General features: G+C 34.2%; 2 protein-coding genes across 7 annotated transcripts in view; one reads left to right on the top strand and one right to left on the bottom strand.

Moving 5' to 3' along the window:
* Positions 1-13,941, top strand: part of TRAPPC13 (trafficking protein particle complex subunit 13) — a 41,312-nt gene extending 27,371 nt beyond the window's left edge. Inside the window, exons 6-13 of one of the 4 annotated variants that reach the window (XM_057742374.1) lie at positions 1,801-1,873; positions 2,906-2,950; positions 6,106-6,123; positions 8,039-8,172; positions 9,420-9,618; positions 10,689-10,789; positions 13,400-13,547; positions 13,673-13,941. In XM_057742374.1, the coding sequence (XP_057598357.1) occupies positions 1,801-1,873; positions 2,906-2,950; positions 6,106-6,123; positions 8,039-8,172; positions 9,420-9,618; positions 10,689-10,789; positions 13,400-13,547; positions 13,673-13,780 (826 nt within the window). In that variant the 3' untranslated portion in view covers positions 13,781-13,941. Of the gene's footprint in view, positions 1-1,800; positions 1,874-2,905; positions 2,951-6,105; positions 6,124-8,038; positions 8,173-9,419; positions 9,619-10,688; positions 10,790-13,396; positions 13,548-13,672 lie in introns of all 4 variants that reach the window. The other 3 variants (XM_057742364.1, XM_057742392.1, XM_057742383.1) reach the window with 3 other exon arrangements.
* Positions 13,942-14,944: 1,003 nt separating this feature from the next.
* The window catches only part of SGTB (small glutamine rich tetratricopeptide repeat co-chaperone beta), a 41,909-nt gene continuing 29,700 nt past the window's right edge, over positions 14,945-27,153 (bottom strand). The window contains exons 6-12 of one of the 3 annotated variants that reach the window (XM_057742407.1): positions 25,550-25,654; positions 21,903-21,968; positions 20,973-21,111; positions 20,808-20,870; positions 20,094-20,131; positions 19,508-19,591; positions 14,945-18,429 (exon numbers count right to left, since the gene is read on the bottom strand). In XM_057742407.1, coding sequence (XP_057598390.1) covers positions 18,318-18,429; positions 19,508-19,591; positions 20,094-20,131; positions 20,808-20,870; positions 20,973-21,111; positions 21,903-21,968; positions 25,550-25,654 — 607 coding nt within the window. In that variant the 3' untranslated portion in view covers positions 14,945-18,317. The remainder of the gene's footprint in view (positions 18,430-19,507; positions 19,592-20,093; positions 20,132-20,807; positions 20,871-20,972; positions 21,112-21,902; positions 21,969-25,549; positions 25,655-27,153) is intronic. The other 2 variants (XM_057742416.1, XM_057742425.1) reach the window with 2 other exon arrangements.

Here is a 27,153-nt window from a genome sequence, read left to right as displayed (position 1 = left end):
CTCACCTTTCATCATACTTCCCTGCCTCTCTACACTACAGTCATATTGGACTTCTTTTACCTCTGAGTTCAATTCCTCCATGATTTGAAATGTGTTCTTCCCTTACAAAGGAAGGCTTGTGTCATTTTGTTTAATTTACTTCTACTTCTTCATATCTAAGATTCAGCATGACTTTCTCAAAGAGGTTTTTTTGACCTCCTAGACTAGATAAAATCCCCCTTCTTGTATATTTTGTAGCATCTACAACTTATTTTTTCCTACGTCTTCTGTGCTTGAAATTACTGAGTGCCTGCCGTTCCCATTAAAGTATCAGTACCACAAAGTCAGCTGCATCCCCAGGATTTAGCAGAGAACAATGGTCAATATTTGTTGAAATTGATTTTATTGAAATATTAAATGTGTAAAATCCCCATTTTACAGAAAATGAGACTTGTAGAATTTAATAGCTGGCAAATAACGGCATAGAACTCAAATCTAAGTCTAGCTTCAGAACGTATACCTTGCTACACTGCTTCCAACTGTGAGCACTTAGAGAGCAGGTATTGAGTTTTGATCAACTGTAAAGCCCTAGCACCTAGTTTACTACTAGGTACAAATATAAAAGAGAAATTAAATTACCTATAATGTCACCACCTAATATAACCACTGTTAAAATATTGGTATATTTCAATCTTTTATGTGCATGTATATATATATATAAAACAGATGTGTATAAATAAATTAAATAATATTTTATACAATTTTGGCCATATTACCCATGGTTTTATCTTTTTTCATACAATGTGAACATTTTCCCACTTGAGTCAGTATTCTTTGAAAACATTCTGTTTTAAAATGGCTTTATCTTACACGCTTGGACTATGTTTTGTAATTTGTTTACCCTAATGTTGGACTTCAGATTATTTCCAGTCTTTCACTGTTATAAATAATGCAGTGGTGAACACCTTAATATTTTCTATGATAAATTGCTTGAAGTGGGTTTACTATAGGAGCATATAAGCATTTTTAAGACTCCTTTCCTGAAGGATTGCTTTTTGAATTTCTCACAACCACTAGCAGTATAAAGAGAGTCAATTTCTTTAAACTCTCACCAACCCTGATATTTCTTGGAAAGAAATTTTGCCAAATCCTAAGATAAGGAAAAATCTTATCTCATTATTTTAATTTGTTTCTTTGACTACTTGTGAGGCTGAACATTTTCACATTTTTGTTAGTCAGTTATGATAGTACAATTTATGTGTATATCCTTTTCTTCTGTTTTGAATGAGATATTAATGTTTTGCTTACAAGAATTTCTCTTCATATTGTTAGAAGCATTTTATCCCAATTTGTCATCCTTTTTACAATTTTCTTTCAGTGTTTTTGATTTATCCAACTTTATAATTTGTGGAAACCTTTTCCTTCCCACTGCATTTATATTAAAAAGTCTTTCCCCACCATGGAATTTTTTCAAAATTTGTACTTTCTTCCAGTTTATATGAACTTATTTTTTACATTCAACTATTTAGTTATCCTGAGATTTATTTTGGCCTATGCTTCACTTTTTGAGAAAAAGTTTCTGACTTCCTGCTCTAAAAATTGTTTAACTTATTTTACTAATCAGAGCTTTCTTTTTCATGGAATTATATCCATATCTACTAGAACTTTTTTTTCCTGCTCTAGGCTCATTTTGGCTACACTTTCACATCATCAGTATAAATATTTTCGAAATTTGTTGGTAGAATTGAAGTGTAGTAGATTAACTATTAAAAAACAAAATTGAAAATGATTCAGAATCATTAAGACATCTTTCTGTTTCAGCTTGGTGTGTGCAGTGAGTTACACAACTCAGGGTGGAGAAAAAATGTATTTTAGAAAATTCTTCAAATTTCAGGTATTGAATGTGATAGTGATAAATAGTGTTTAGATGTCCTTTTCCCCCTAGGAAATTATTTCTGTTTATCTGCAGTAAAAACAGACTCCAGATAAATCAGATAGCTTAATATTTTTGGATTTGTCATATTGCTGGCATCTAAAGTCAGACTAAAGTAAGTTAAATAAAAGCAGAGAAATTATCATTGGCATTGTAATGCTTCTATCCAAAAAAAAAAAAATTGTTCTGTTTTCATGCCTTGACAAACACAAAAGAATCTAGAAGATGGATAAAATGAGTGTAAAGTCCAGACAAAGTAAGTGTAAATAATATCACATTTCTAAAGACATATTTAAATGAGAGATTATTGACTTGGGCTAAGTGGACTAAGTTTCCTTCAGAGACTTCATGAGTCACTGAAATTGTAGTTCGAATTTTTTATTTATACACGATTTTCGAAGTCCATAATCAAAAATAGTTAAAAACCGCTATTTTAATGCATGGATGTGTGTGGATAGGGAAATGAGATGATCATATACAGTTATGTAGACCTAGATATGATACTGTATATAGTTTTCATTCCTCTGTAAGTGGAAGAAAAGGTACTATCAGTAGGAAGAAAACTTTTGCTATTGCTTTGTTGCTGTTACATTTGTTACCACTCATCTACCTAAGATTTTGCATGCCTTTTAAAAGAAAATAAAAAGTTTGCTTGCTTATTTTGATAAACATGCTTTGTGAAATATGTAGAGAAAAATACACAAAAATTTGTGTTCCGTTTAATAAAATATTATGAAGTACAAATCCATATAACTCATGTAACTATTACCCAGTCAAGAAATTACGGTAGCTTTTTTAAAAAGGCGTTTGGAATTGTTGTTGTTTGTTTGTTTTGTTTTTACAAGAGTATTTCATACCCACTAGAAGAGTCTATTACAGTTAAAATTAGAAAATGCCTTTGACAAATGTAAGCCCTACGATTTAAAAGAAATAAACAAAATAAATGGTCAAATGATAATAATCTCCTTTGATTGATATCCTTTATTCACCTAGGTTCTCAAACCTTTGGATGTGAAAACCAAATTTTACAGCGCAGAAGTAAGTATTGAGCACTTAATGGGATTTCAAGTACAACATTAAGATCTTATTTGACTAAAATTCTCATGTATTACATTTTTTTTATATCAGAGTAAATTGCTGATATGACTGAATTACTTTTGATAAATGAGCATAAAGTTTAATCGAAAGGGAATAATTTCACTGCAGATCTCTTTTAATCTGCTGTTTTCAACTTATATGGAATCAACATGCCTTGATTTTTATTCTTGTTAATTTGGTGAGGCTCACCCTCTTTCATTAAATGATTGACCTATGCTTCCATTTAATAGTTGTTGTTACTGTCTGAAAAACATTAGCAGTCTGTTAAATATTATAAATGTGGTTGTGATGTTGCAAAAATTGAAGTAGTAGATCTTACCCTGCAAAAAAGATTTAATATTCACATAGAAATATTAAGTAGAGCTCACTGCATTAAATTCTTTGTCCTGGGAAGTCAGTGTGCCAGCCAGAGTTAGGTTCCTGAGTTTAGTAAATGGTTTGAAATTCTCCTTGGGAGAAACAAATTTGGCAAAAACATAGAAGTAACTTTTAGAATAGAAGATTATCTTCTATCCTAACAAAAGAGATAAAATAGAATTTGCCATAAGGTAAAGGTTTTATTGCTTGGGATTTCTTTTACAAAAATCTATTTTATCCTGGTATCTAGAGCTCCAGAAAAAGCAGATTTCCTAATGGGCCTCTTACCACCTCCCCCCCCCCCCCAAAATAATCATGTGTTTCAGATCACAGTGATAAACTCAAAGATATTCAAATACAGTATTTTAAAATGAAAATTATGTCTGTTACTCCAGAACCAGGTGATCAGAAATTTGTAGTCACATGTCAGGTTTGAAATATATTTTTACCATCAGCCTCTGAGTTTTTACTCACTATAAAATTTGTACTACAACTGGGCATACTAAGACATCTAAGATAAGGACCCTAACCTTAAAGTAAAAATCTATTAGGAGAAAAGAAAAGAGTGCATAAAATAACAAAAGTAACTGGTATAGCGTGCAGTGGGACTAAGGAGAACAATGCAAAAAGATGTGCCACAGGAACTCTGGGAATGAGATTTTGGAGTAGTCTAAAGCAGCTTCATGGAAAAGGAGGAGAGCTACATCGGAGTCTAGAAGGAGTAGGTGTTGGAAACGTCGAAGTGTCAGAGCAGTGAAGGCATTCCAAGCAGAGTTGCAAATATAAGTGGAACCTTGAGTACCTAGTGAAGAGTATACGTATTTGATGGGAGGATACAGTCTCATCAAGGAGATTACTAGATGTTTAAAGGTTGACATTTCTTTTGGGGCCATAGGAAAGTTGGGATGCTACATATTCTACCTTTTTTTGTTATTAATAATGTACCATTGATTAATTATAGTATAGCTCTCCAGCTTGGTGGATTTTAAATAGTCAGTTTATCATATTGCTTGGGAAAGATTTCATTCATAGTATGAGGGGAGATTGGTAACTCTTCTATTAGAGTAGATATATTGGAAAATTAAAAACAAATAGGGCTGTAGGTGGTTCTTTTTTCCTATAATTGGCTCCTAGGAAGGCACATATTAAACTATTTTAGGTTTTCTTTGTTGAAATATGGTGGTACATTAAGATACTTGTCAAGTAGTTTTATCACATCAGTATTCAGAGTGAGTTGCAAATTGTTTTTTAAATTGTTAGTTATTCCATAAATAACATGAAAGTAACACACTCCCCAAAAAGAAAGGAAAAAGCCCACAAGTCCACCACACCAAAAAGTAATTGGTTCTTCATTAACCTATATTTCTCTTTCAGTCTTTACTCATTTACGTATAATATTCTGTTTTTATAATCATAGTAACAGTTTTGTTTGCTTTTTCAGTTAACATTAAATATAGGCAATCTTTACACTTTGCCAACAAACTTCAGCTAAAAAATTTTAGTAAAATTATGAACTTTTGAAAATAGACATTTCTTTAAAAATGAGGAGTGAACAAATAGCATTTAGGGTCTAAGATATTTGCTATTACCTATTAGGCAAACAAATACTGTTCTGCCTGTAACATGAAGCAGCTTCTATGCACCCCAACTAGGAAATTCAGGTAAATTGTAAGAGTTAGTTAACCACACTAATATCAGTAGTTTATGTTTATTACACCATGCCATAGTGCTTACATGACAACTGTTATTAGCCCCACATTTGTCTCAAACATGTTTTTTCTGCTGCTTCTAAAAATTTTAACACTACGTGAATCACCTAAAGGAAAACAAGTTTTGTGAGAAATTTTGTTGTAGTTGTCTAAAATAAGAAAGCCGTGTTTAAAAAAAAAAATTGGTGACATTAGAAGCTAGCCTTCAAACCTTTGGTCACCTGCTGGGTACAGAGCTCCATGCCAGGTATTGAAGAAAAACAGATATAAACTGAACATCTTCCCAGTCCTCATGGTACTTAGATCTGGTGGAGGAGATTGACGTGACAGAAATACAATGTAAGTAAGCATCCCCACCACCCCGATCATGAAGTATGCTTATACTGTGGGAACACAGAGGTGAAAAATGATTTCCAGCTATGTGTTTGATGAAAGAGCTGACATTTGAGATGGCCCTTGGTAAATAAGTAGCTTTAGCAATATATATGTGAAAAAAAGACTAACTATGAAATCTGTTAACTCTTAATTGTCTGAAGTGGTCTAGCCCAGCATTCCCTGAAGTGTGATCATTGAAACTCTACCCAGATGCTCCTTGAAAAAATGATTCTGTTATTAAATAAATTTAGGAGAAGCCATACAGTGTATATCTGTTCTAAATGTGGCAGATAGTATGTACCCATCCTAAGTAATCTATGAAGAATGACAAAGCGGGCAAAGAATTTATAGAACTAGAAAGGCATGGAATATACCTCTCTCCCCCAAGATATGCCCTTGAATATTTGCTCCTGTTTAAGTATTCACCTTTAGTGTTCTTCTCTATGCATTTAACCCTAGCAGTTTCACCTTTTTAGAAGAATGATTTGTCATATTTCTTTGTGTTACTTTCTGTTTACTTCCTTATTTCACTAATGCTGTCTTGTTTAGTAAATTAAAAAAATGCAGAAATGCATTTTATTTAAAAGTTAGTTATTCTTTTTCTTTAACATTTAATCTGATTTTTCTAATTTTTCTTTTTTATTTTTCCATTAGAGTGACCTCAGTTCTGTGGTAATTTGATTTTTTATTATAAATTTATATGCTTTTCTTACCACTTTTTGACTCTGCCTAATTAATCACTCTTTACAAAACATAGTGGAAAAACAAAGTTAGTTGTGAATATACTTATGTGACTTCAAAAATATGTATATAATTTGTACTTTTTATATTATATTGATTATCTTATTTTATGGGAAAAAATACATCAAAGATTAAATCATATTGAAACCATTATATTCTTATTTCTAGTGTGTTTCCTGTAGGTATTTGTTAAAAGAGGCATATTTGTTTAAAACAGCCTCGGGATTTTCAACATCTTAATATAAAATATCCTACTATACTTCAATTCTTTGAATAAATTGTGTAGTTGAAATTCATCTTCAAATGCACAGTAGTTTTAGTGTTAAGTCTGGGTCAGGTAAAGATGGCCCTTGGATGACAGTAAACAAAAGAAAATTAAATTTTCCCAAGTTGGCTAAAATCATGTTTTCAAGTTTCTATTTAATATAAGCAGCATTTGCTTGTAACACATTATATACACAATAAAAACATTAATTGCCTTAGTACTGAATTCTTATCTTAATTTTTTAAATGTCAAGTTATTTCATGCTAACTGTTCAAACTAACTTAATTTTCCATTATGCAGCTTGTTTTTCTTTCATTTTATCTAAGCTCTTCTAAATTTATGCAGAAATTGCATTTTTAAATTTGAAATGTGGGTCTGTGGTTATTTTTTTTAAAGCAATGGATTGATGGGATATATTTACCCTTTTTTTTTTTTGAGAAAAAGTAACAGAATAATGCCTTTGAATGTGTACATTCTTTTAAACTGATAAATCATATTTCTATTTTCATTAGTGCACATGTGCCAAGGACTAAAGAATATGTTCTGTTTTAGATAACAATGCATTAAATTATAACTTCATTATTATATTTTTGCAAATGATTTCCACTTTCCTGGATTTAGTGTTAAAAAAGCTCATAAGTGCCAACATTTTTTGATCATAGTTTATTTTGTTTTATTTCTGTATATCTATATTACTATGAAACTTATGAATAAAGTAATTCTAAAATATCCTTAGTATACCATTTTATATATAGGTTTATATAAAAAATGAGCCAAGTTGTCTGTTATCCTTCAATATATATGCCCCAAAATAACCAAATAGCATTAAAAGAATGTTTAGCTTAAGTAATTAAGGAATTTTTTAAATTGTGTAAAAGGACATATGTAAGTTACCCATTGACTGAAATACTGCTGTATAGCACCAGTTTTCACTAAGTCACTAAGACTACAAAATACCTTTTGTTTGACTTAAAAACTCAAAGATTTCAAGTCTAATTCACATATTTTTTTGCTCTAAATATACATTTTCAATGAAACAAGAAATCACTAATAACCACTAAAGAAAAATGCTTTAATTTGAAAGTTAAATTCTTATAAGATTATAAAATAGGTTATTTGTATACTATCTAAATTGAAGTCATATGGAAATTGAAGTTAATATATTATGCTGGAATATTATAACAAAGACCTAATTATCTTAACACATCTCCAGAATGATAGATGCACAGGTATTTTCATTATATTAAATTGCATTTTCACATTTTAATGACTTACCAGAAAATGTAGGATATAGGTAAATGAAATTCCAGTTAAACATTTTTGGATGTCTATACAAAAATATAGTTATCCCCCATCCATTGTTTGACAACTTAGTTGACTAACACTTGACTTTGCCCCTGTTAATTATGTTAGGATAAAGATTTCTTTTCTTGCATTAATTATGATAACTTTGATTTGCAGGCATGAACTAATCACATTTGTGGTTAATATTTTTTCTTCATATAAATCAGATGTTGTTGAGGTAAATACTTTTAAACACCATCATACTTTGGTGGATTTTTTTTTTTTTCATCATTTCAGACTGATGAAGTATTTCTTGAAGCCCAGATTCAGAATATTACAACCTCACCCATGTTTATGGAGAAAGTTTCATTGGAGCCATCTATAATGTACAATGTAGCAGAATTAAATTCAGTCAACCAAGCTGGAGAATGGTAATTATGAATTATGAAGTGTTTGTTTTTGTTTTGAAAGACATGAACTTTTTTAACATTGTTACTCTTGGGTGGTTTATAATTTTTTTTAATGAATAGACTTTATTTCATTAGAGAAGTTTTAAATTCACAGAAAAATTGACCAGAAAGCACAGCATTCCCACATGCCCTCCTCCCCTATTATTTACATCTTGTTTTTTAATGTGGCACATTTTTTACAACCAGTGAACTAATATTGATACTTATTATTAACTTGAGTCCATAGTTTACATTAGGGTTCACTCTGTGTTGTGCATTCTGTCGATTTTGGCAAATATAATGACATGCAGCCATCATGACTGTATTATATAAAATAGTTTCACTGTCCTAAAAATCTCCTGTGGTCCACCTATTCAGCCCTCCCTTCACATAAAAATAAGATCCTAGCCATTTGTATTGGAAGCACTTATTCTTTTTAATTTGCATAACAGTTCAGTGAGATAAATATGGAACATTTCATCCTTATCCTGCAAACGATAAAACTGAGGCAAGGGAAGGAATGATGGAGAAGTTAGAAAGGATAAGATTGAGCAGTGAGTTTTAACAAGTATTCTCTCAACATCAGAAGGTGTGAGCATAGGAATAGATTTAATTTTTTATGAAAATGAAATACACATCTTTATAGGTGATTTAGAAAAAAAGGATAAATGTGGGGTTGACATTAATATGGATAAGAAAGTAATAGCTGGAGAAAGTACCTGATCTTATTAATCAAGATTGAAAAATTTACTTTTATTATGGTGGTTACAGTAAAGTTCATAGCTTCTCATACCCCCACAGAGGAAAACAATAATTTTCCACTCTTTTCCCGATCTTTTAATTCATTTTGAAAATGGTTACTTAGTTGAGACTGGTGTGTTTCTTTTTATTCTGTACTATTTTCTTTCATAATTTTAGAGAAAAGAGACAGGATACTTAAGTTTCTGATTTCTATTGCTTTTTTTCAGTTAATTGATGTATATCCAATACTTTAGGTAATATATTGCATTCTATTATAAAGAATCTCAAGATTTTCCATATCAATTGAAAAAATAAGACTTCTCAGTACAAGTCCTTTTCATTTGTGTTGAAACCACTGATCTGTTGTATTGTAGTTTGGATGGTAAATCTTTCAGTTCCTGTCCAAAGGAACAATCACAGCTATGGTTTTTCTTCTGAAAGGTTCTAGAGAATTTTTTTTTTTTTCCATCTCTATCTCCACCCCTCAGTGTAACTACATTTGGGTCAAGAACATATTTGCAGCCAATGGATACACGCCAGTACTTGTACTGCCTAAAACCCAAGAAGGAGTTTGCAGAAAAAGCAGGCATCATTAAGGGAGTAACAGTAATTGGAAAATTGGATATAGTATGGAAAACAAATCTAGGTGAAAGGGGAAGATTACAGACCAGCCAGCTTCAAAGAATGGTGAGTCTAGAAAAATAACTGATGGGGGTTTTGGTGTATGTGGGGCAGATAGAATAACTTAAATTTTTCTAGGTCTGTCACTAAAAATCAGAGCACTATAAAAGGCATTAATATTACTAGAGAATAAAAGACTAATAATTGCACTGGTATCTAGGTAGAAAATTGGTATTGATATGAATGGGAAATGTTCAAATGTTAATTTATCCATCATACATGGTTTTTTCCTTTACCAAGTTAAAATAAGTGCATATCAGTTGTTCCGTCCTATGGTAATTCATGCTCACCGTTATCTGACTTCCACTATATTAAAGTTTTCTTTTTTTTTTTGCAATGTCTTGAAACTCTTGGACTTACACTACATTACTTACTCAGTTCATACCTTTTTAAAAGATATTTAAAATGTGGGTCATCTGAAACTCAGGTGAGTCCCAGTCAAATTATCTTGTAAACATTGGTTGGATATTTTACCAAATTTCTACTCCGAGAGTATAGATAGCTACCAGCTTTCTTTTTCTTGTGCAAGTGAGAATATGCTACAGAATCCTCTGTTTATACTGAATATTACCTACTAAGATATATTCTAAATTTTACTTTTCTTTTACTGTTTGAGGTAAAAATTGGAAAAAAAAGAGAGAGAAAGGGAGAGAGAGATTATCACTGGGCCCATTTTTAAATATAGCCATTAGCTATCGTCCTGCTATGGCATGTTGATTCTGTTGTCTGTCTCTGCCATTGTGTCTTGTGAACAGACGTGATTTTCTTCTTGGATCATTTCAGTGATCTTCCTTTTCCTGTTCAGGCAGGAACCTTACCTATGTAGAGTTATGTATGTATAAGCCACAGTATCTTTGGAAAGCATCCCTTTGAGATCAGACCCCCTGAAATTTCTTTACTATTTACCTATGAGATTCATAATTATAACAAAAACAGTCAGGATCTATAGTAATATTCTGCAGATAGTAGCAGCAAAAGAAGTTAGAATGAAGAACAGTAGAATGACTGTGGTACCCTCATTAAAATGGAAAGGTTTTGTAATAGATCTATGTTAACTGTATTGCTTTCTCTCTTAGGCTCCAGGTTATGGAGATGTTAGGTTGTCTTTGGAGGCAATCCCAGATACCGTAAACCTAGAAGAACCTTTTCATATTACTTGTAAAATAACAAACTGCAGGTAATGCCAGTATTTGTGGATGAATGTCCTTTCTTCCTCACCTATCTAAGAGAGAGTTTTTAAATCTTTTAAATATGCTATCTCCTTGTAAGTTTCCTCTTGCCATATAGTCTTCTCTGATGTTGACATTGAATACTGTAAAGTTCTTCATCTGGTAGCTGTATATTACATATTTTAGAGGTCCGACATTATTAGGCTTTTTTGTAGTTTGTTTCTGTACCTATGAGGTAGGTATTAAATATTCACATTCTTTGAAAGAGAGAGCCAGCTCAGAGGTTGTGGCTTATTCAGCCTCAGAGAGCTAGAAAAGATGGAATCAGAATCTGGGTATATCTGACTTCAGAGTCCCTGTTCTTTTCCTTGTTTACACTTCCTTCACACTTCAGATTACTAAAACATGAACTAGTAGGTTCTTATGGAATAATACATTATAGATTTACTGTAATAAGATAGATTTTTCTGAGCCATACTTATACCTGAGATGTATATTTAGTATTAAGAAAGTAAAAAGTGGGATGTGAGGGCGATCTGGCTGCGACATCTGTCACCCCATTGATCGCCAGGGTTGATTCAGCTGATCTGGCTGGCTAGGCGGGTGTCCCCTTCCTCCCTCACCGCTCCATGTGCGTCCCTCCTGAAGCTGCGCGCTCGGTAGAAGAGGACGACCTTCCCCGATAGAGGAGGACCGTTCTTCGGTCAAGGGTATACGAGTAGCTGCGCTCCCCTGCTAGAACCTCCAAACAAGCTCTCAAGAAAGTAAAAAGTGGTTATGAATTTAATATAAGGGATAATCACAGATTGGAAAACAGGACTTTGATAATAGAGTATAATCTAGCTACTGGGAAGCTAAGGCCTTGAAGCCAGAAAAACCTAGGATTAAATCCCAGTGCTATCACTTTGCTACTACTTGTATTACTACTTGGTATGTATTATTAATTGGGGCATTTTGATAATATTGCAGTGATGAATCCCAGTCCTCATAGTCTGAATATATAATCCTTTTTAATTCTATATCCCTTACAACTTTTTTTTTTTTTTTTTTTTTGGCACACGGGCTTAGTTGCTCCGTGGCATGTGGGATCTTCCTGGAGCTGGGACCAAACCCATGACCTCTGCATTGGCAGGCGGATTCTTAACCAGTGCGCCACCTAGGAAGCCCTATATCCCTTACAACTTTATATTAGGGAGATAAGAAGTTTTCATCCTTCAAAATTACAAAAATACCTACTTCCCCTGTGAAGCTTCCTAGACCCTCCCATACACAATCATTCCTTTCCCTGCCATAGCAAATTGTAATATAGTTTTTTAGTGGTATTAATATATTGCCATAATCATTAGTCTCTTCCTCACTGAATTGCGAATAATTCAAGAGATGGGATTGTGTCTTACCCAGCATCATAAATGCAGTGCCTGCCACATCATAGGAGCTCAATAAACAACACACACAGGATAAAGACCCTGTGCATATAGGGTGTGCTTTTGGATTTTTGGTTTGTTTTGCATTTTTTGAGTTATAACAAATCAGTTATTGACCAAATGACAAAGTGCTGTAATAAATAAAGTTTATTTGAGTATTCACTTTACCTTTTGGTGATTCAAGTAAGTTTTCTAAAAAGCACTTGTTTCTTAGATCTTCAGTTTCCTCATCTATAAAAACAGGATTACCACCTCCCCCTAACACACACACACACATAACATACACACAACATACACTTACTGGATTTTTGTAAAACATAATGAGAAAATTCATGCGTTGCACCTAAACTGGTCTGTGGCACATAGTGAACATTTCAAATTTGGGGGGAGGAGATGGAGACATAAAAGCTAAATAGCATTAAATCAACATGTCTAAAAGTCAAGTTTAAATTTAAAATTTAAATAAGTATTTAAAAATGTGGAGCCAACTATGAGGAGACAAAAAAGAGCTTAAAGAGTTGAAAGCAAGTCACAAATGGTGGAAGAGTAGCAGACCATTTTTCATTATGAGCCTTTTGGTTTTGTTTTTGTTTTTAAAAACAATGTGCATACTTTCATTAAAATTTTTTTCAACTCAATAAGTTTAAGTTGAACTGGTGGTATCAATTATAGGCAAAAGTAGTCTTTTCATGTTATGTGAACACCTGAATAGTTTTACTTATAAATCTTGCCAGTCATTTTCTGTTATCTGCATGGTCAAGGAACGTAGATTAAATAGGAAAAGCACTGGACCAGACTCAGTTTATCTTTTTCTTTCCTGTAGAGTACCTAACAGAAATAGGAAGGATGCATAGCAACAAGATTAGACACAGATGTCTGCTTCCAGAGAAATGGCAAAACTGTTACCAGATCAGCACCAAGGAGCCATTGTTCAATAACAGAACCAGAAGGCCTACATCCAGACAGGCAGATTAGTCTCAGTGCCACTGTAAACCCCAGAAGATACCATCTCCTTTGGTTTTCCTGATTCTGTCTTAAGTGAAATAAAAATGATATGATAGCTTTTCATTTCCGTTCCTGGTTTTATGCTGGACATCAAGAAAAGAAATTCACCAGCAATAGTGCAAGAAATATTGCAGTACCTCTTTAAGAAAGGAACAAGATTTATTCTTGTTTTTCTGATTCCTCCAGCAGTGAAAGGACGATGGATCTCGTTTTGGAAATGTGCAATACCAATTCTATCCACTGGTGTGGCATTTCAGGAAGACAGCTTGGGAAGCTCCATCCAAGTGCCTCTCTCTGCCTTGCCCTCACTCTACTGTCTTCAGTACAGGGACTGCAAGTATGCTCTCTTTTCAGTAATGTCGGTGTTTGGGGGCTATTAACCCATAGTCATTTATCATATCCCTTCTTTCTCTGGTCATTACCAATGAATGAAAACTAAAGTCTATATTTTTCTCTCAATAGAGTGTCTCCGGCTTAAGACTAACAGACACATTTTTAAAGAGAACGTATGAATATGATGACATTGCACAAGTCTGTGTGGTATCTTCGGCCATTAAAGTGGAAAGCTGAAGAAAATTTCCAATGTTATGCTTTTCATTGAGTTTCCCAGAACTTTCTGTATTTTTGTCACCTTTGTAAAATGATCAAGTCGACAGTAAAAATAAGTATATATTATTTAAATTTCTTTCCTGTAAAACAGTTAAAATATTAAATATTTGTTTTGAAAAGAACCATCTACTGATTTTATCTTGTGAGTTATAGTCTAAATGAACATTTGTGTATTTTCTACATATGCTATTTTGTTTCACTTTAAATGACCATTGGAGTTTGTTCTCCAAAAGCTGTATATTTGAGGCCATTTGTCCCTAGCAGGTATCTTGAACATTGGTCAGCAAACTTCTCACGTAAAGGGCCAGATACTACATATTTTAGACCTTGCAGGCCATGTGGTTTCTGTTGAAAATACTCAACGCTGCTGTTGTAATGCAAAGGCAGCCAGTAGGCAAAAACTGCACAAGCAGCATTTACAAAATGCTGGCTATAGTTTGCTGACCTCAATCTAGAAGATGCAGTTGTTTCACAAAACTTTAGAATTCTTATCATACTTTATTTAGAAGTATTTCCGTTAACCCTAATTTTTTTCCTCAATCAATAAAAAAAGTTTAAAACAACTGGGGTGGTCCTCACGTAATCTTGTATTTGCTAACACAGTATGTTTTTCAAAATTATTGTATTCGTATCTGTGTTTGTGTGCGTATACCAGCACACACGTCTAAGATTCAGTTACTAACAGCAGATCAGAGTTTGTTTTCTTAAATTGTTGATTATTCTGTTAACTCTGAATTAAGAAGTCTGATAATTTTCTAATTCTAAGCCAAAAATGTCGTGTTTTTCTTTTTCCCATTGAAAACTAAGCCACTTATTTTCATAAGGCATACTTAAAGGATTTCCAGCTTCTGATATTTGGTTTTGTACTCTACATCATGTATTAATATTACAAAACTTTCTGTCTCTGCATGTAATCACACTACTTTACTTATGCCATATACAAAACAATGAGAAAGTTAAAAAGACTGTAAACAACTTTGCAACATGAATGTAATAAATGTTTCGATATTTTGAAAACAAAAGCTAATGCTGTCAAATAAAAACTTACTTTGGCAAGTTGAAATTCAGGGATATACAAATAATTGCTTAAATGTAAGAGTGCATTAAGTCAAATACAAAAATTGGTTTTTCTTAAATGCATAATTATTTATTGCCATGACAAATTGTTTGGTCCAAAATGAAAGCTATATTCAGAATGAGATTTGTCCTTAAATTGGAGAGGTAATCAGTGAAATGTCTGTGCAAAATAAAGTGCAAGCAGTGTAAAATTGAAGTCTGTCTTTCCTCCAAAATGAGTACAATGAATTAAATGATGAAACAAGACTTTATAGCCACTGCACTGGGTACTTCAATAACTTTTCAAGCATCTTCTCGTGACTGAGCCTTCTGTTTCACTCTGTTTCAAATTTTAAAAGTAACATATAATGGTCACTTGGAATCCACCGTGTAATTACAAAGACTCCTTTTATAAGCAATAACCTAGACACATACTGTTCCTTCTTTAAGGTTAGATAATGTCATCTTAGAAAGGATCTGTTTAAACCATATTATAAAAACTAGAAAAACAATTTGGTACATTAAATGGAAATGTCATTTGCATAAAAAGGACATTGTAAATTTTACATAGCATCATAACAGCTATAGCTACTATAATGAAAAGTGGTTAATGGAAGTCAATCATTCCTAAGTAGAATGTGTATAAAGATTTATTTTTAATGCCCTCTTGTTTCAGACAAGCAATATAACATTTGGAGCATTCTTTATCATTTTAAGAGTAGCCAACACAGCTACACAAAACCGTCTTGAAATAGCGTGCAATGCAGTAATTCCAAAGTGATGAAAGTACTTAAAGAGCAAGCTGGCTTGAATAGAATGGAAATCCAGGTAGGTGGACAGATTATCTAGGTTTAATTTATTATGGGTGGCATATTAGAAAAGAAACTAGAAAGATGAAATGGAATAAGTACACCAATTCACATTACTTCATGTAAAAAGAATGGCTACCTTAATTACCTACAGATATTAGTGAATCAAGATATTGTTTTAAAGTGTTTTTTCTTACAATGTCTTCAATTTTGGTGTCAAAGTAATGACAAAATAAAATGAGTTGGGAAGTGTTTCCTCTTCTGTTTTCTGGAAGAGATTGTGTAAAATTGGTATTGTTTGGTAGAATTCATCACTGAAATTGGGCCTATAGCTTTCTTTTCTGGATGATATCTTATTTCTTCAGTGAGCTTTAGTAGTTTGTATCTTAAACAAGGAATTTGTCTGTTTCATCTGCGTTGTTAAATACATGGACCTAGAACTGATCATAGTATTTTCTAATTATCTTTCTAATGTCTGCAGGGTCTGCAGTGATATCCTCTCTTTCACTTCTGATACTGTTGATACATATTATTTTCTCTATTTTCCTAGTCAGTTAGAGGCTTACCAATTTTACTAATTTGAAAGCATTTTTAATGCACTCAAGATAGTTACACTGGGAACCTTTTCTTACTCAACACTGGATAAGAGTGACTTTATTTATTATTATTATTTATGGCCATGCGGCTTGTGGGATCTTGGTTCCCCAACCAGGCATTCAAACCTAGGCCCTCAGCAGTGAAAGCGCCAAACCCTAACCACTGGACCTCCAGGAAATTCCCAAGAGTGACATTTTTAATTAAGGATCAACTTTGCTTTTTTTTTTTCATGACAGTCATCACTTTCATCATCATGGCTAGTACTTCATTCTGTATAACATCTGCACACCAGGAGCTGAATTTAACTAAATGAAAAATTAAGTTGATTTACATGTAATAGAGGAGACTTAATTCAGAAGGCTTCCTTAAAGTCCTGCTCTTCTCTGACCAAAACTGTAGGTTCATGGAGCTCTTCCTTGTAGACTGAACCCAGGCAGTTAGGTATTTGCTGGCCTAAAAGAGGAGAAATCTCTAACCTAGTGTTGCTTTAAATTAGAGTCCTTTGGACCTACATCAGAACCACTTGGTGTACTGTTTGAAATGGTGATTCCCAGATCTTATTACAGGGACTACTAAATACAAATTGAAAAGTGTGCCCCTGAATCTGCATTTTTAACGAATTCCCAGGTGACTCTTACAGTGAAATTATAGAATCACTGTTCTAATCTCACAAAGGGAAAAAAGGGAAAGTTGGTTTTTAAACTTCAAGATACTGAGTAATTAGCCTTTTGAGAACAGTTATAGTAAAATCCTGATCACCATCAGTATTACTGATTTAATTTTATATCATTTTCAATTTCAATTTCAGTTCTCTCATGCAACACTTGTGAAATCCATTATGTGTCCGCCAGTCTTGCCAATTTCATAATCAACCAAAGAAATTCCAGTTGGAATTAGAATAGTCTCATCCATCACTGTAGTTAAAGCCATTCCACTAATAGTTTTAATGCCACTTCTCTACACTAACTAATATGCATTCTATTTTCAGTAAAATATTTCGTCCCCTGTTATGTTTAAGCTGCATCAAATTAATGTTAAGCATAAAAGCGACATGCCAAGCCAAGTTATAGCAGAGGATTAATATGAACAGGCAGTGTTAGTGATAGATGCTTTTTGTAACCCATCAAATAATTACTGAGTTTAAAAAAATCAGTGTTTACAGGCACATAATTAAATGCCACCTAGAAAATCCTTAACTTAATGGCCAAGCCACTGGCTTATTTAAATATATAGTTGAGAGTTTCCATGGTAAGGTCACCACTGGGGAAACTGTGCTAGTTAAATTGAATAGTTACACAACTGACCTAACCAGTGACCATTAAGGATTTCTAAATGTATTTTATTATGTACTTAGCACATGTGGCCATGCTAATGTTATCAATACCAAACTGTAGGCAAGATTAGTTAAGAACTATGCAAAACACCTGAGCACCCTACATTCACTTTCTATACATTCACAGCATCTATTTTTTTCTTTCCTAAACAACAGTGAATACTGCTTTCCAGCAACGCTTAAGGTTTTGTCACCCAACAGAATAAGCAACATTAAAGATAGTACTGGCCCCTATCATATCTGTTCATTACGGATTGCACTATCAAAGCTAAACCCAGTAATGAACTTCTCTCCAGAGATGCTGCTCAGTGGCAAATATAATTCCCCTAAATCAGCGTAAGAAACCTTTCCTCCTAGGCATCTCCCATTTCAGAAAGTTTGCTGACAGGAGTTTGGTGCTGGAGAACTCACCAGTAAACAGCCCTACTGTTCAATAAATATACTCTGCTATTAAGTCGAGTATACAAATATGATGAAAATTTGAAAATGGAACCCTCTCCAGTTAAGTGCTATACCAACACTTAACAAGGCTACTGATGATCACTCATTTACAAAGGAATCATGTTATGTTCAAGTCTGTTTGTGATAAACCTATTGTCTACACAGATTTATTTTTTAGGTTTGTTTTTGTTTTGGCCACTATCTACAGCAAACACTTCAGAGCCATCACCACTTGCATTCTAGACCAGGGGCTCTGGTCAAGTCAGGAATGTTCCTCAGTGCTGCTGCTGAATGACCTGCTCCGGATGTGATTTCTAAGTTGCTCTATAAGTTCAGGATTCTGTTGCTGTATCTGCTGAGCAAACTGCTGTCCCCTGTGGTAAAGAAGCAAAGTAGTATGAATTAGGGAATTTCCAATCACACAATACCAATGCAAAAAGAACTGCAAAAGATGTGGATACTACCCAAAGGGAACTTTTTCTATTAAAGCAAGTTTTAGATTCACGACTCTAGTATCTGCACATTTGTCAGTGCCTTCATATAGCATTACTGCAGTGCAGTGTTCTTCATGAGAAATGGAACACCCAAGCTATAAAGAAAGTTCCAGAATTGAGTAAAAGCCACCCTGTGGCTTAACCACAAGTAAAGAAAGGGCTAAAAAGTATATGCTTTTATTGTATGTGCACAAATAATGCAGGGTTCTTGGAGGCAAGTCCTAGTCTCGCATATGACAGGCGCCACACCCATTCTGGGATGCTAATGAAGTCACCTGACAGAATCGATTTCTAGAAAGGCAAAGAAATTTAATCCAATTAGTGTATGTCTCCCAACTGCAAGTGTCAGATATCACTATAATCATGCCACTTTAAAGATCGCTCTAAAAACGCCATATTGCAAGTGGGTTATAGCTGTGATCACAAACAGAAAATGATACTGTCGCTTCATATACTATTTCCAGAGACAGCATCACACAGATTCAAAAAGCAATTCAAAAAGCACAATAGCTTAAGCAGCTTGGATGGAGGTGAAGGAAATGTGTTCAAGTAATGAGAAGATAAAACAAGTTCCTTTAGCAATGACATGCACTGCAAAAGTTTGAATAAAAGTTTCCTAAGTTGTCTGGACATTAATATACGCAATGTATGATTTTTAAATATACATGCATACCTAAATCTATACATACTTTAAATTGACATTTGACTTTCATATACATCCTTGAGTAGCTATTCAAATCTGCTGAAAAAGTTTTTCTTGGTTCCAGATCTGGATTTCTACCCTTCAGTCTGAAAATTTCAATTTATGAAGCACTTTTAAATTCAGTCCCTAACGAGGTCACTGATACTAACAGTAAAAGATAAAAATTTAAAAAGAAAGCCTTGATCCCCTTACTTCAGAGACAGACTGTAAAACATAAAATACTTTTTCACTATTTCTATTTTAAATAACACTTACGCTTGGATGAGGCTAGACAAGTCAGTCAGGCCCCCAACTCCAGCAGCAGGTCCCCCAATAGCATTTGTCATCATTCCTGACATTCTAGAGGAGACAAGAGATATAGCACTCAGATTGGCAGATATTCTTTTTTTTTCTGGAATAAATTATTTTTAAAAGTTGGTTCAATGATCAATATTTTTAGAACGTTAATTAAAAAAACAAAACAAAACGCAACTCTGTGTGGAGTCAGTTTTTGGTATCTTTGCCTACCCTTCACAATAAAAACCCAGAAATCATTATGCATATCAAGTGGAAACCCGATCTCATGAACCTAAATAATAACCCCTGGAACTGATGGTCTATTATTTTCTGAGTCAAAGCACTTAAAAAGAATTGGCATATATTCTTAACAAGTAGGATACAGGCCAAGGAAAAGCAGATAGATATACCCACATTGTGTAGAAGGTTAATCCAAATGGGTATGGCTTTAAGTTCCAATTGACTGGCATTTGGGCCAGTTTTATCATTTTGGAGCTAATGTGCTCAAATTAGGAGCCTGGCAAGTGGAAGGAAGAAATGTAATATGCTCTTTCTATATACTTACAGCTGTTGAACTTGAGGATTCTGCATTAAACTTGCTGCCTGGAATTGAAAAATGGTATCTCCCATTAAAGGCAGTTAATATTTAGGGATCTTTCAAACTTTGTTTGTTTGTTTTAAGCAGAGGAGTGAAAGCTAAATCATGTATGTACTAACATTTTGTATATAAAGTGAGTGGGAATATAAAAAACAGGAGGTACTAGGAAAAATGGTATTAAAAATACATTGCAAGGATAAAGAGATTACAAACACTATACACTAAGGATATTGACAGCAGTTTACTTTCTGCTGCTATCAGACCAATAAAGCCAAACGAGCTTAGGAAACCACAGTAGCCAAAATCCTCCAACTTCAATTATTTGATACCTTCCTAAGGTCACTTTCATGGAAGAGGGTGGTTTTTATCCTTTTGTAGATTTGCAGACCCCTTTGCCAATCTGATGAAAAATATGGTTCTCTCCCTAGAAAAATGCACATATCCATATGTACACAAATTTTCATCTACAATTCCAGGGAATCCATGGGCTTCCTGAAGTCTACCCATGGCTTTTTCACAAAGCAGTACACAAGCAGGTTAAAAACCTCAGCCATAGCATTATATCACCACTCTCCTACCACCGCCATCACAAAAGCTCTCTTACTTGTTTCTAAAAAGTTTGGAACTATATAGTTCTAATGGAAAATAGAGACAGCAAAGCTGAAAAGGAAATGTACTCACCATACTAATGAATGCTGGATTATTTATTAAGCTAGCCATGTCAAAACTCAATCCAGTTCCTGTCTGTAAAACAAGTATATATAAGAATTATTCTAAACACTACAATTTGATCACAATAAATTGTAAATGACAAAATATTTCACTCATTTGGCATTAGTAACTTACAGGACTAGATACCTCTCTTAACTTCTGTTCTGCTATTTTCAGATTTGACTTATAGGAATCATTTTCAGGATCAAGAGCTAATGCTTTCTGATAACTTGTAACTGCTTCTTCAAATTTATTCATAGCAGTGAGGGCCAGCCTGAAAAGAATACAGTGTAATATATATGATTAAAGAACATCGGAACACCACAAATGGAGTCAAACACCTATCTTGGTATCCAGTTTGAATCCAGATTACACTTAATTTATTCATTTTACAGTTGACCCCTGAACAACAAAGGCTTGAACAGCGTGGGTCCCCTTATACATGGATTTTTTTCTTTTTTTCCTAAAACTGTGGCTCCTTTATTTTGCATATACTTGATATAACTTGGTGCTCAAGTTTCCACTCTTAGCATAGTTAGGAAGAAAAGCCAACTGGGTCAATTAAGGTTACTCCTTTTCAATTGAAAAGATATATGCACCCGTATATTTATAGCAGCACTATTTACAATAACCAAGACAGAGAAACAACCCAAATGTCATTCGACAGATGAATGGATAAAGAAGATGTGGTATATATACACAATGGAATAATACTCAACCATAAAAAGAATGAAATAAGACCATTTGCAGCTACATAGATGCAACTAGATATTATCATATTAAGTGGAATAAGTCAGAAAGAGAAAGACAAATACCATATGATATCACTTACACGTGGAATCTAAAATACGACACAAACGGATTTTTGCAATAGTAAATACTACAGTACTATACGAGCTGAGATTGGTTAAATCTGCAGATACAGAGGAACTGCAGACATGGAGGAACTGCGGGTACAAAGGGCTGACTATAAGTTACACACAGATTTTTGAGCGCAGAGGGCCGGCACCCCTAACACCCACATTGTTCAAGAGTCAACTGTACTATGGCTCACAGGAGTATCACCTTCTAACTCCAAGATCCTGTAAGTCTGGATTCTCTCCGTTCTGCTTGGTGACAACCTCGACTGTCCTACATGAATCAAGAACTTAATGATTAGAAAGGGAAAAGAATCTGAAAAAAAAATAGATATATATGTATGTATAACTGAATCACCTGAAACTAACACAACATTGTAAATCAACTATACTTTAATAAAAATAATTTTTTTAAAAAAAGAACTTAATGATGAGAAATGAACCTTACATACCCTTCCATTTTTAAGTCTAATATGTGAAGTAATTTGCTTTATGAATAAGTTCTATAAAGATGTAAGCTGACTAACAGTTCTGTGGTCATATGACTCCATGATGCTAAAACTGTTTTAGGAACTCAACTAGATTTGTCCTTCACTAAGTCCCACTGTCTTTCTTCCTTCTTAGCAGAGACACTGAGCCACAATAAATATCAATTTACCATAAAAAATAAAAAAAGTAGGCTGTGGGTTATCAGCTAACTACTCCTGAATAAGACATATTAATTGTTAAAACAGATAAAATTGGCAACCTTTACACCTCAATAATACGTTATTATCCCAGGCACAGGTCAAAGAGTTAGTTACTAAATTTAATGTTTTCCTCCACCTAGTTAGAATTTATTTATTAGAAAATTACTTCAGAACTAAACAATAATGGTATATATGGAGAAACAGCATTGTGTTTTTTTTCCTAAGTTTAACAAATTACTCCATTTCTTTCTTGGCCAACTTACCTCACAGACTTCTGATCTAGATAAAACATAATGCCTAATCATAGAAAAAGTCTCAGAACCTAATTAGTTTTCTACCAGTCAACCATGAAAGATACATCAGAGTCCTCAATTAAGTCAATACATATTTATGGGAATCCTACTATGTACCAGGCACTATTTTAGATTCCTCAGTGAAAAAGGTAAAGTTCTTGAGTTTAAGCAAATTTCATTCTACCAGGGAAGATAAGCAATAAATATGCAAATAAAAAAAACAGTAATCTTAAAGAGAATGAACAGAGGAACTAACTGCTCAAAGGCAGCCATACTGAAAGGACCTGAAGAATGAGAAGAAAGCAGTCATATGAAAATTAAAGGAGAAACATTCTAAATAGAAGCAGCAATAAATACCAAGGTCCTGAGAAGGATGTGAGCTTGGTATGCTTACGGAACAGGACACAGGTTGAGGAGGGAGCACAGAAAAAGTGTGGGAAGAGATGATGTCAGGGCGTATAAAAGGACCATGGTTTGGAGTCTGGATTTTATTCTGGTTGCAGTAGAATGACATGATCTGATTTATGCTTTAGAAAGCTCACTCCGGCTGCCCTGGGGAGAGTGGAGTGAAGGCAGGTAGACTAGCTAAGAAACTACTGCAGTAGCCTAGGTAAGAGATAGCAATTTGGACTGGAGTTGTAAGCAAGAGAGCAATCAATGCTTGAACTCAAGGAATATGTGGAAACTAGAACTGGTAGGACTTGCTGATAGATTAGATGTGATAGGTGTAATAAGAATGAAGGATGACTCCTAGACTTTTGACAGGAGCACTGGGTAGGTAGAATGGCAGTATATTTACTGAGAAGAGAAAGATTTAAGATGGGAACAAGAGTTCTGTTTGGGATATGTTACGTTTAAAATGCCTATTAAACATCTAAGTGGGGATGAAAAATAGCTGAATATATGAGTATGGGGTTCAGACATATAAGTTAAGAGACCCATTAACATATTCAGTTGATTCTCTTTATCCACAGTGATTATGCTCTACAAGGTCACCACAAACACTACATTAGCAAACACTGAAAAACTGCCCCTAGAGCAAATATACAGTTATGTTCCTGTGAGCCTCTGTCAACAACATTTTCACCAACTAATCAACACATAACCTTGTTTTGTGTACGTTTCTGTGTAAAGAAACCTTAAGTAATACATATCATTGATCCACAGCCAAGTGCACTGATGCATGCCTGAACAAAACTTATCTAACACATGTATTTTCTTGGTGGGGCACATTACAGCCTTCTTGCACGCTGGAACACCAGACAACACTTCAGCCTATGTTTGGGGCCCACTGTAAACAAAGAAATCAACAACAAAAAGTACATAAATGCAAAAAATACAGCACTAAATAGACTGTGAAAAGGACACTCATTTTACAGCATGAGAGCCGAAACAAAAAGGAAGAGCACTGCCTTATCTGACCTCAGCTGAGATCCTGCACGTCAGGTCACTCAAGTTTTTTACCACCCTGTAGATGACCACAAAAGCATATCGAGTACAGATTTGGAGTTACAAAAAATTTTAGCAAGTAGGTGAATCATAAATACAGTATTAATACAGAGTACTGACTGTAGATGGAATTTAAAAACATGGGACAGGATGAAATCAAAGAGGGAATACAGACAGAGAAACAGCAGCAGAGGAAAGAACCTTGAAGCACACCATTGTTTAGAGGTGGCAGAGGAGGAAGAACCAGTAAGAGAGATTGGAAAAGAGCAGCCAGCGAAGTAGAAGGAAAACCAGGAAGTGTGGTGTCACAGAAGCCTGGAGAACGAAGCATTTCAAAAAGAAGTTACTCATGGGAATTCCCTGGCGGTCCAGTGATTAAGACTCAGTGTTTTCACTGCCATGGCCGGGGTTCAATCCCTGGTTGGGGACCTAAGATCGCTCAAGCCGTGCAGCAAAAAAAAAAAAAAGAAAGAAAGAAAAAAAAAAGTTAATCATGCCAAATACTGAAAGATGGGGTAGGGTGAGGATACAGAACTGAATACTGACCTTGGAAAAATATAGACAACTGGTGACCTTGAATAGAGTTCTCAATACAGTGATACAGACAAATGTCCTACTGGAGTGAGCTGAAGAGAGAATAAGAGATGGTGAAGAGGAGATAGCAAGTACAGACAACTATCAGGGGCTTTGCAGAGAAAGAGGAACTGAGGGATGAGGTAGCTGGGTAAAAGGATGATTCCAACAGAAGATTTTTTGTGATCTTTTCACGTGCAGTCATTAGCACTGTTAGAGATAGGAAAACTGGTGTGGTAGAAGATAAAAGAGATGATTACAAGTGCAAAGTCCTGGACAGGGTACAAAGAGATGAGATCTAAAGCATGAGTGAATGGAGTAGTCTTAAATAAGAACCCTTCCATTTTAACAGGAAAAAAAGCAATCTCTATAGATACAAGTGCAGGTAGATTGGTGGATTTGCAAGTAAGAAGATGAATTACTTTTCTTCTAAATGTATCTGTTTTTTCAACTGAGTAAAAAGTTGAGAGTCACCATGGAATGTGCAGTGGAAATCTGAAAAGAGTAGGTGTAAAACAGTCAACTTAGAAAGCAGTAAGGTGAATTTAGAAGGAAGTGTAGCAGGATTATCTGCCAAAATATCGAGTGCTTACTTGAGATTCATAGCCTTGAATATGAAGTGGGTCTACTCAGTATAGTTGTTATAAATTTCTCAACAACCAGGCATTCATCATACATTAATCATCTCTCTCCCAAGTCAGAAATTGCAGTCATTTCCTCCCTCGATGTTATATTTATCTTTCTATTAGTTCAGAGGGTGCAATATGAAGCAGGAAATTCAAAACCAAGCCATTAAGAACAGCATATCTGATACTACTTGGTACTACTTTGAACATTCTCCCAAAACTTACCCCATTCTCCCGTAGGCCTTGCTGTACTTTGAATCAATTGCTATTGCTTTTTCACAATCCTTTATTGCATCTGTGTAGTGACCTAATTTACTCTGAGCAGCAGCCCTAAGAGAAAGAGAAGAGATTGTTATTATTAGAAGTATTCAAGGCACTAATTTAGATTTCCAGGTGCTAATAAAACTACATTTTCCTTGTCCCAATTTGTGTATCACTCCCAGTAAATATCTGAATCAAACTAAGATAATTTTATAATCAAATGAGAACTCAGAAACAAAATTCAAAGAAAATATGCAGTCTGCTTTTCCCAGTTTGCTTTGCTATAGAAAAGATTAATATAAGAACCTTACAAATATGAGAACCCTGATCAACTGATCTACATGTTTATTGCCTTTCTAATTTGCCCAAACAGAAAACTGAAAACACCAGGACATTTGGGATTACTAGGGAGGCACACAGAGTGAGTGACTGCTGTGAATGGTCACTCAGAATGTTGTGCTCTTAAATGATCTCTATACTAGTAGGGTTAAGATCATCTACAAGTCTAAGATGAAAAATGAAACTTAACCCACGTGCCTAATCTGACTAAATTAAGTATGGCAATGTATTCCATCTACTTAGCATAGAATCTCAGAGCAGTTAAGGACTATTTAATCCCATCCAGGTACCTCTAACAAAACTCTCCTGGAATAACTGAGACTTGACAATATAATGAAGCTACTTACTCCCCTGCACACAAAGCTGACAGAAGACGGCTCTCTGTAGTAGTGTTCACTTCAACCCTCAGGACCACACTAAACAAGTAGAATTACTGTTCAACATGCAAGTCCTCCAAACTAAAAGGTTCCATAATGTCTCCGGCCCTCCATCCCACCATTATCCCATTCCTCCTTCTCCAGACTAAGTATTTCTACTTTATACATTCAAATTATATATCCATTAAGGGTGAGTTAATGCATATACTTTTCTAGACATAATGGACAGAAGAGTAATCAAAATAATATTCCTGGCCTTAATAGTGCTTAGATTCTGGTTGGGGTGGGGCAGGTTTATGGCTGAGGGGTGGCAGACTATAAAGAAAAGGTTGTGAGTCCAGTTTTCTGTCAACCTTTGTTTATACTGCATGACTGAGACTACGTCTCAAACTGAGATTATTAAATTTTAAAAAAATAAACACAGTCTTCTTTGCTTGAGTTAAAAAAATGTAAATATGAAAGTAGAGGATTCAATAAACCTGTTTTGGTAGTTCATGTGGAAAAGTGGTATAGGTTTATTTGACTGAATACTCGACAAAAAAATAACAGGATGACCAGAATGTCCATTAAAAATGACCATTAAAAGAAGAGATACAGAATGTATCACTTCCAAATAATTAGAAAGAAAAAATAAAGTAAAAATAACAATCAATACAATAGAAGGCAAAAGGAGAGAAAAGGAGAGGGAGAAGACAAAATATAAAACAGAAAATAATTCAAATATATAAGTAATTACAAAGTCATCTACATAAACATCAGATTCTTAAGCTGTACACATAAGATATCACCTACAATATAAGCACACGTAGGCTGAAGTTAAAGGGGTAGAAAGACAATGACACAAACTGAAAA

The sequence above is a fragment of the Hippopotamus amphibius genome, chromosome 1, assembly GCF_030028045.1.
Source record: "Hippopotamus amphibius kiboko isolate mHipAmp2 chromosome 1, mHipAmp2.hap2, whole genome shotgun sequence".
Taxonomy (NCBI): domain Eukaryota; kingdom Metazoa; phylum Chordata; class Mammalia; order Artiodactyla; family Hippopotamidae; genus Hippopotamus; species Hippopotamus amphibius.
Note: the sequence above shows the minus strand (reverse complement) of the source record. Positions and strands in the feature narration are given on the sequence as shown.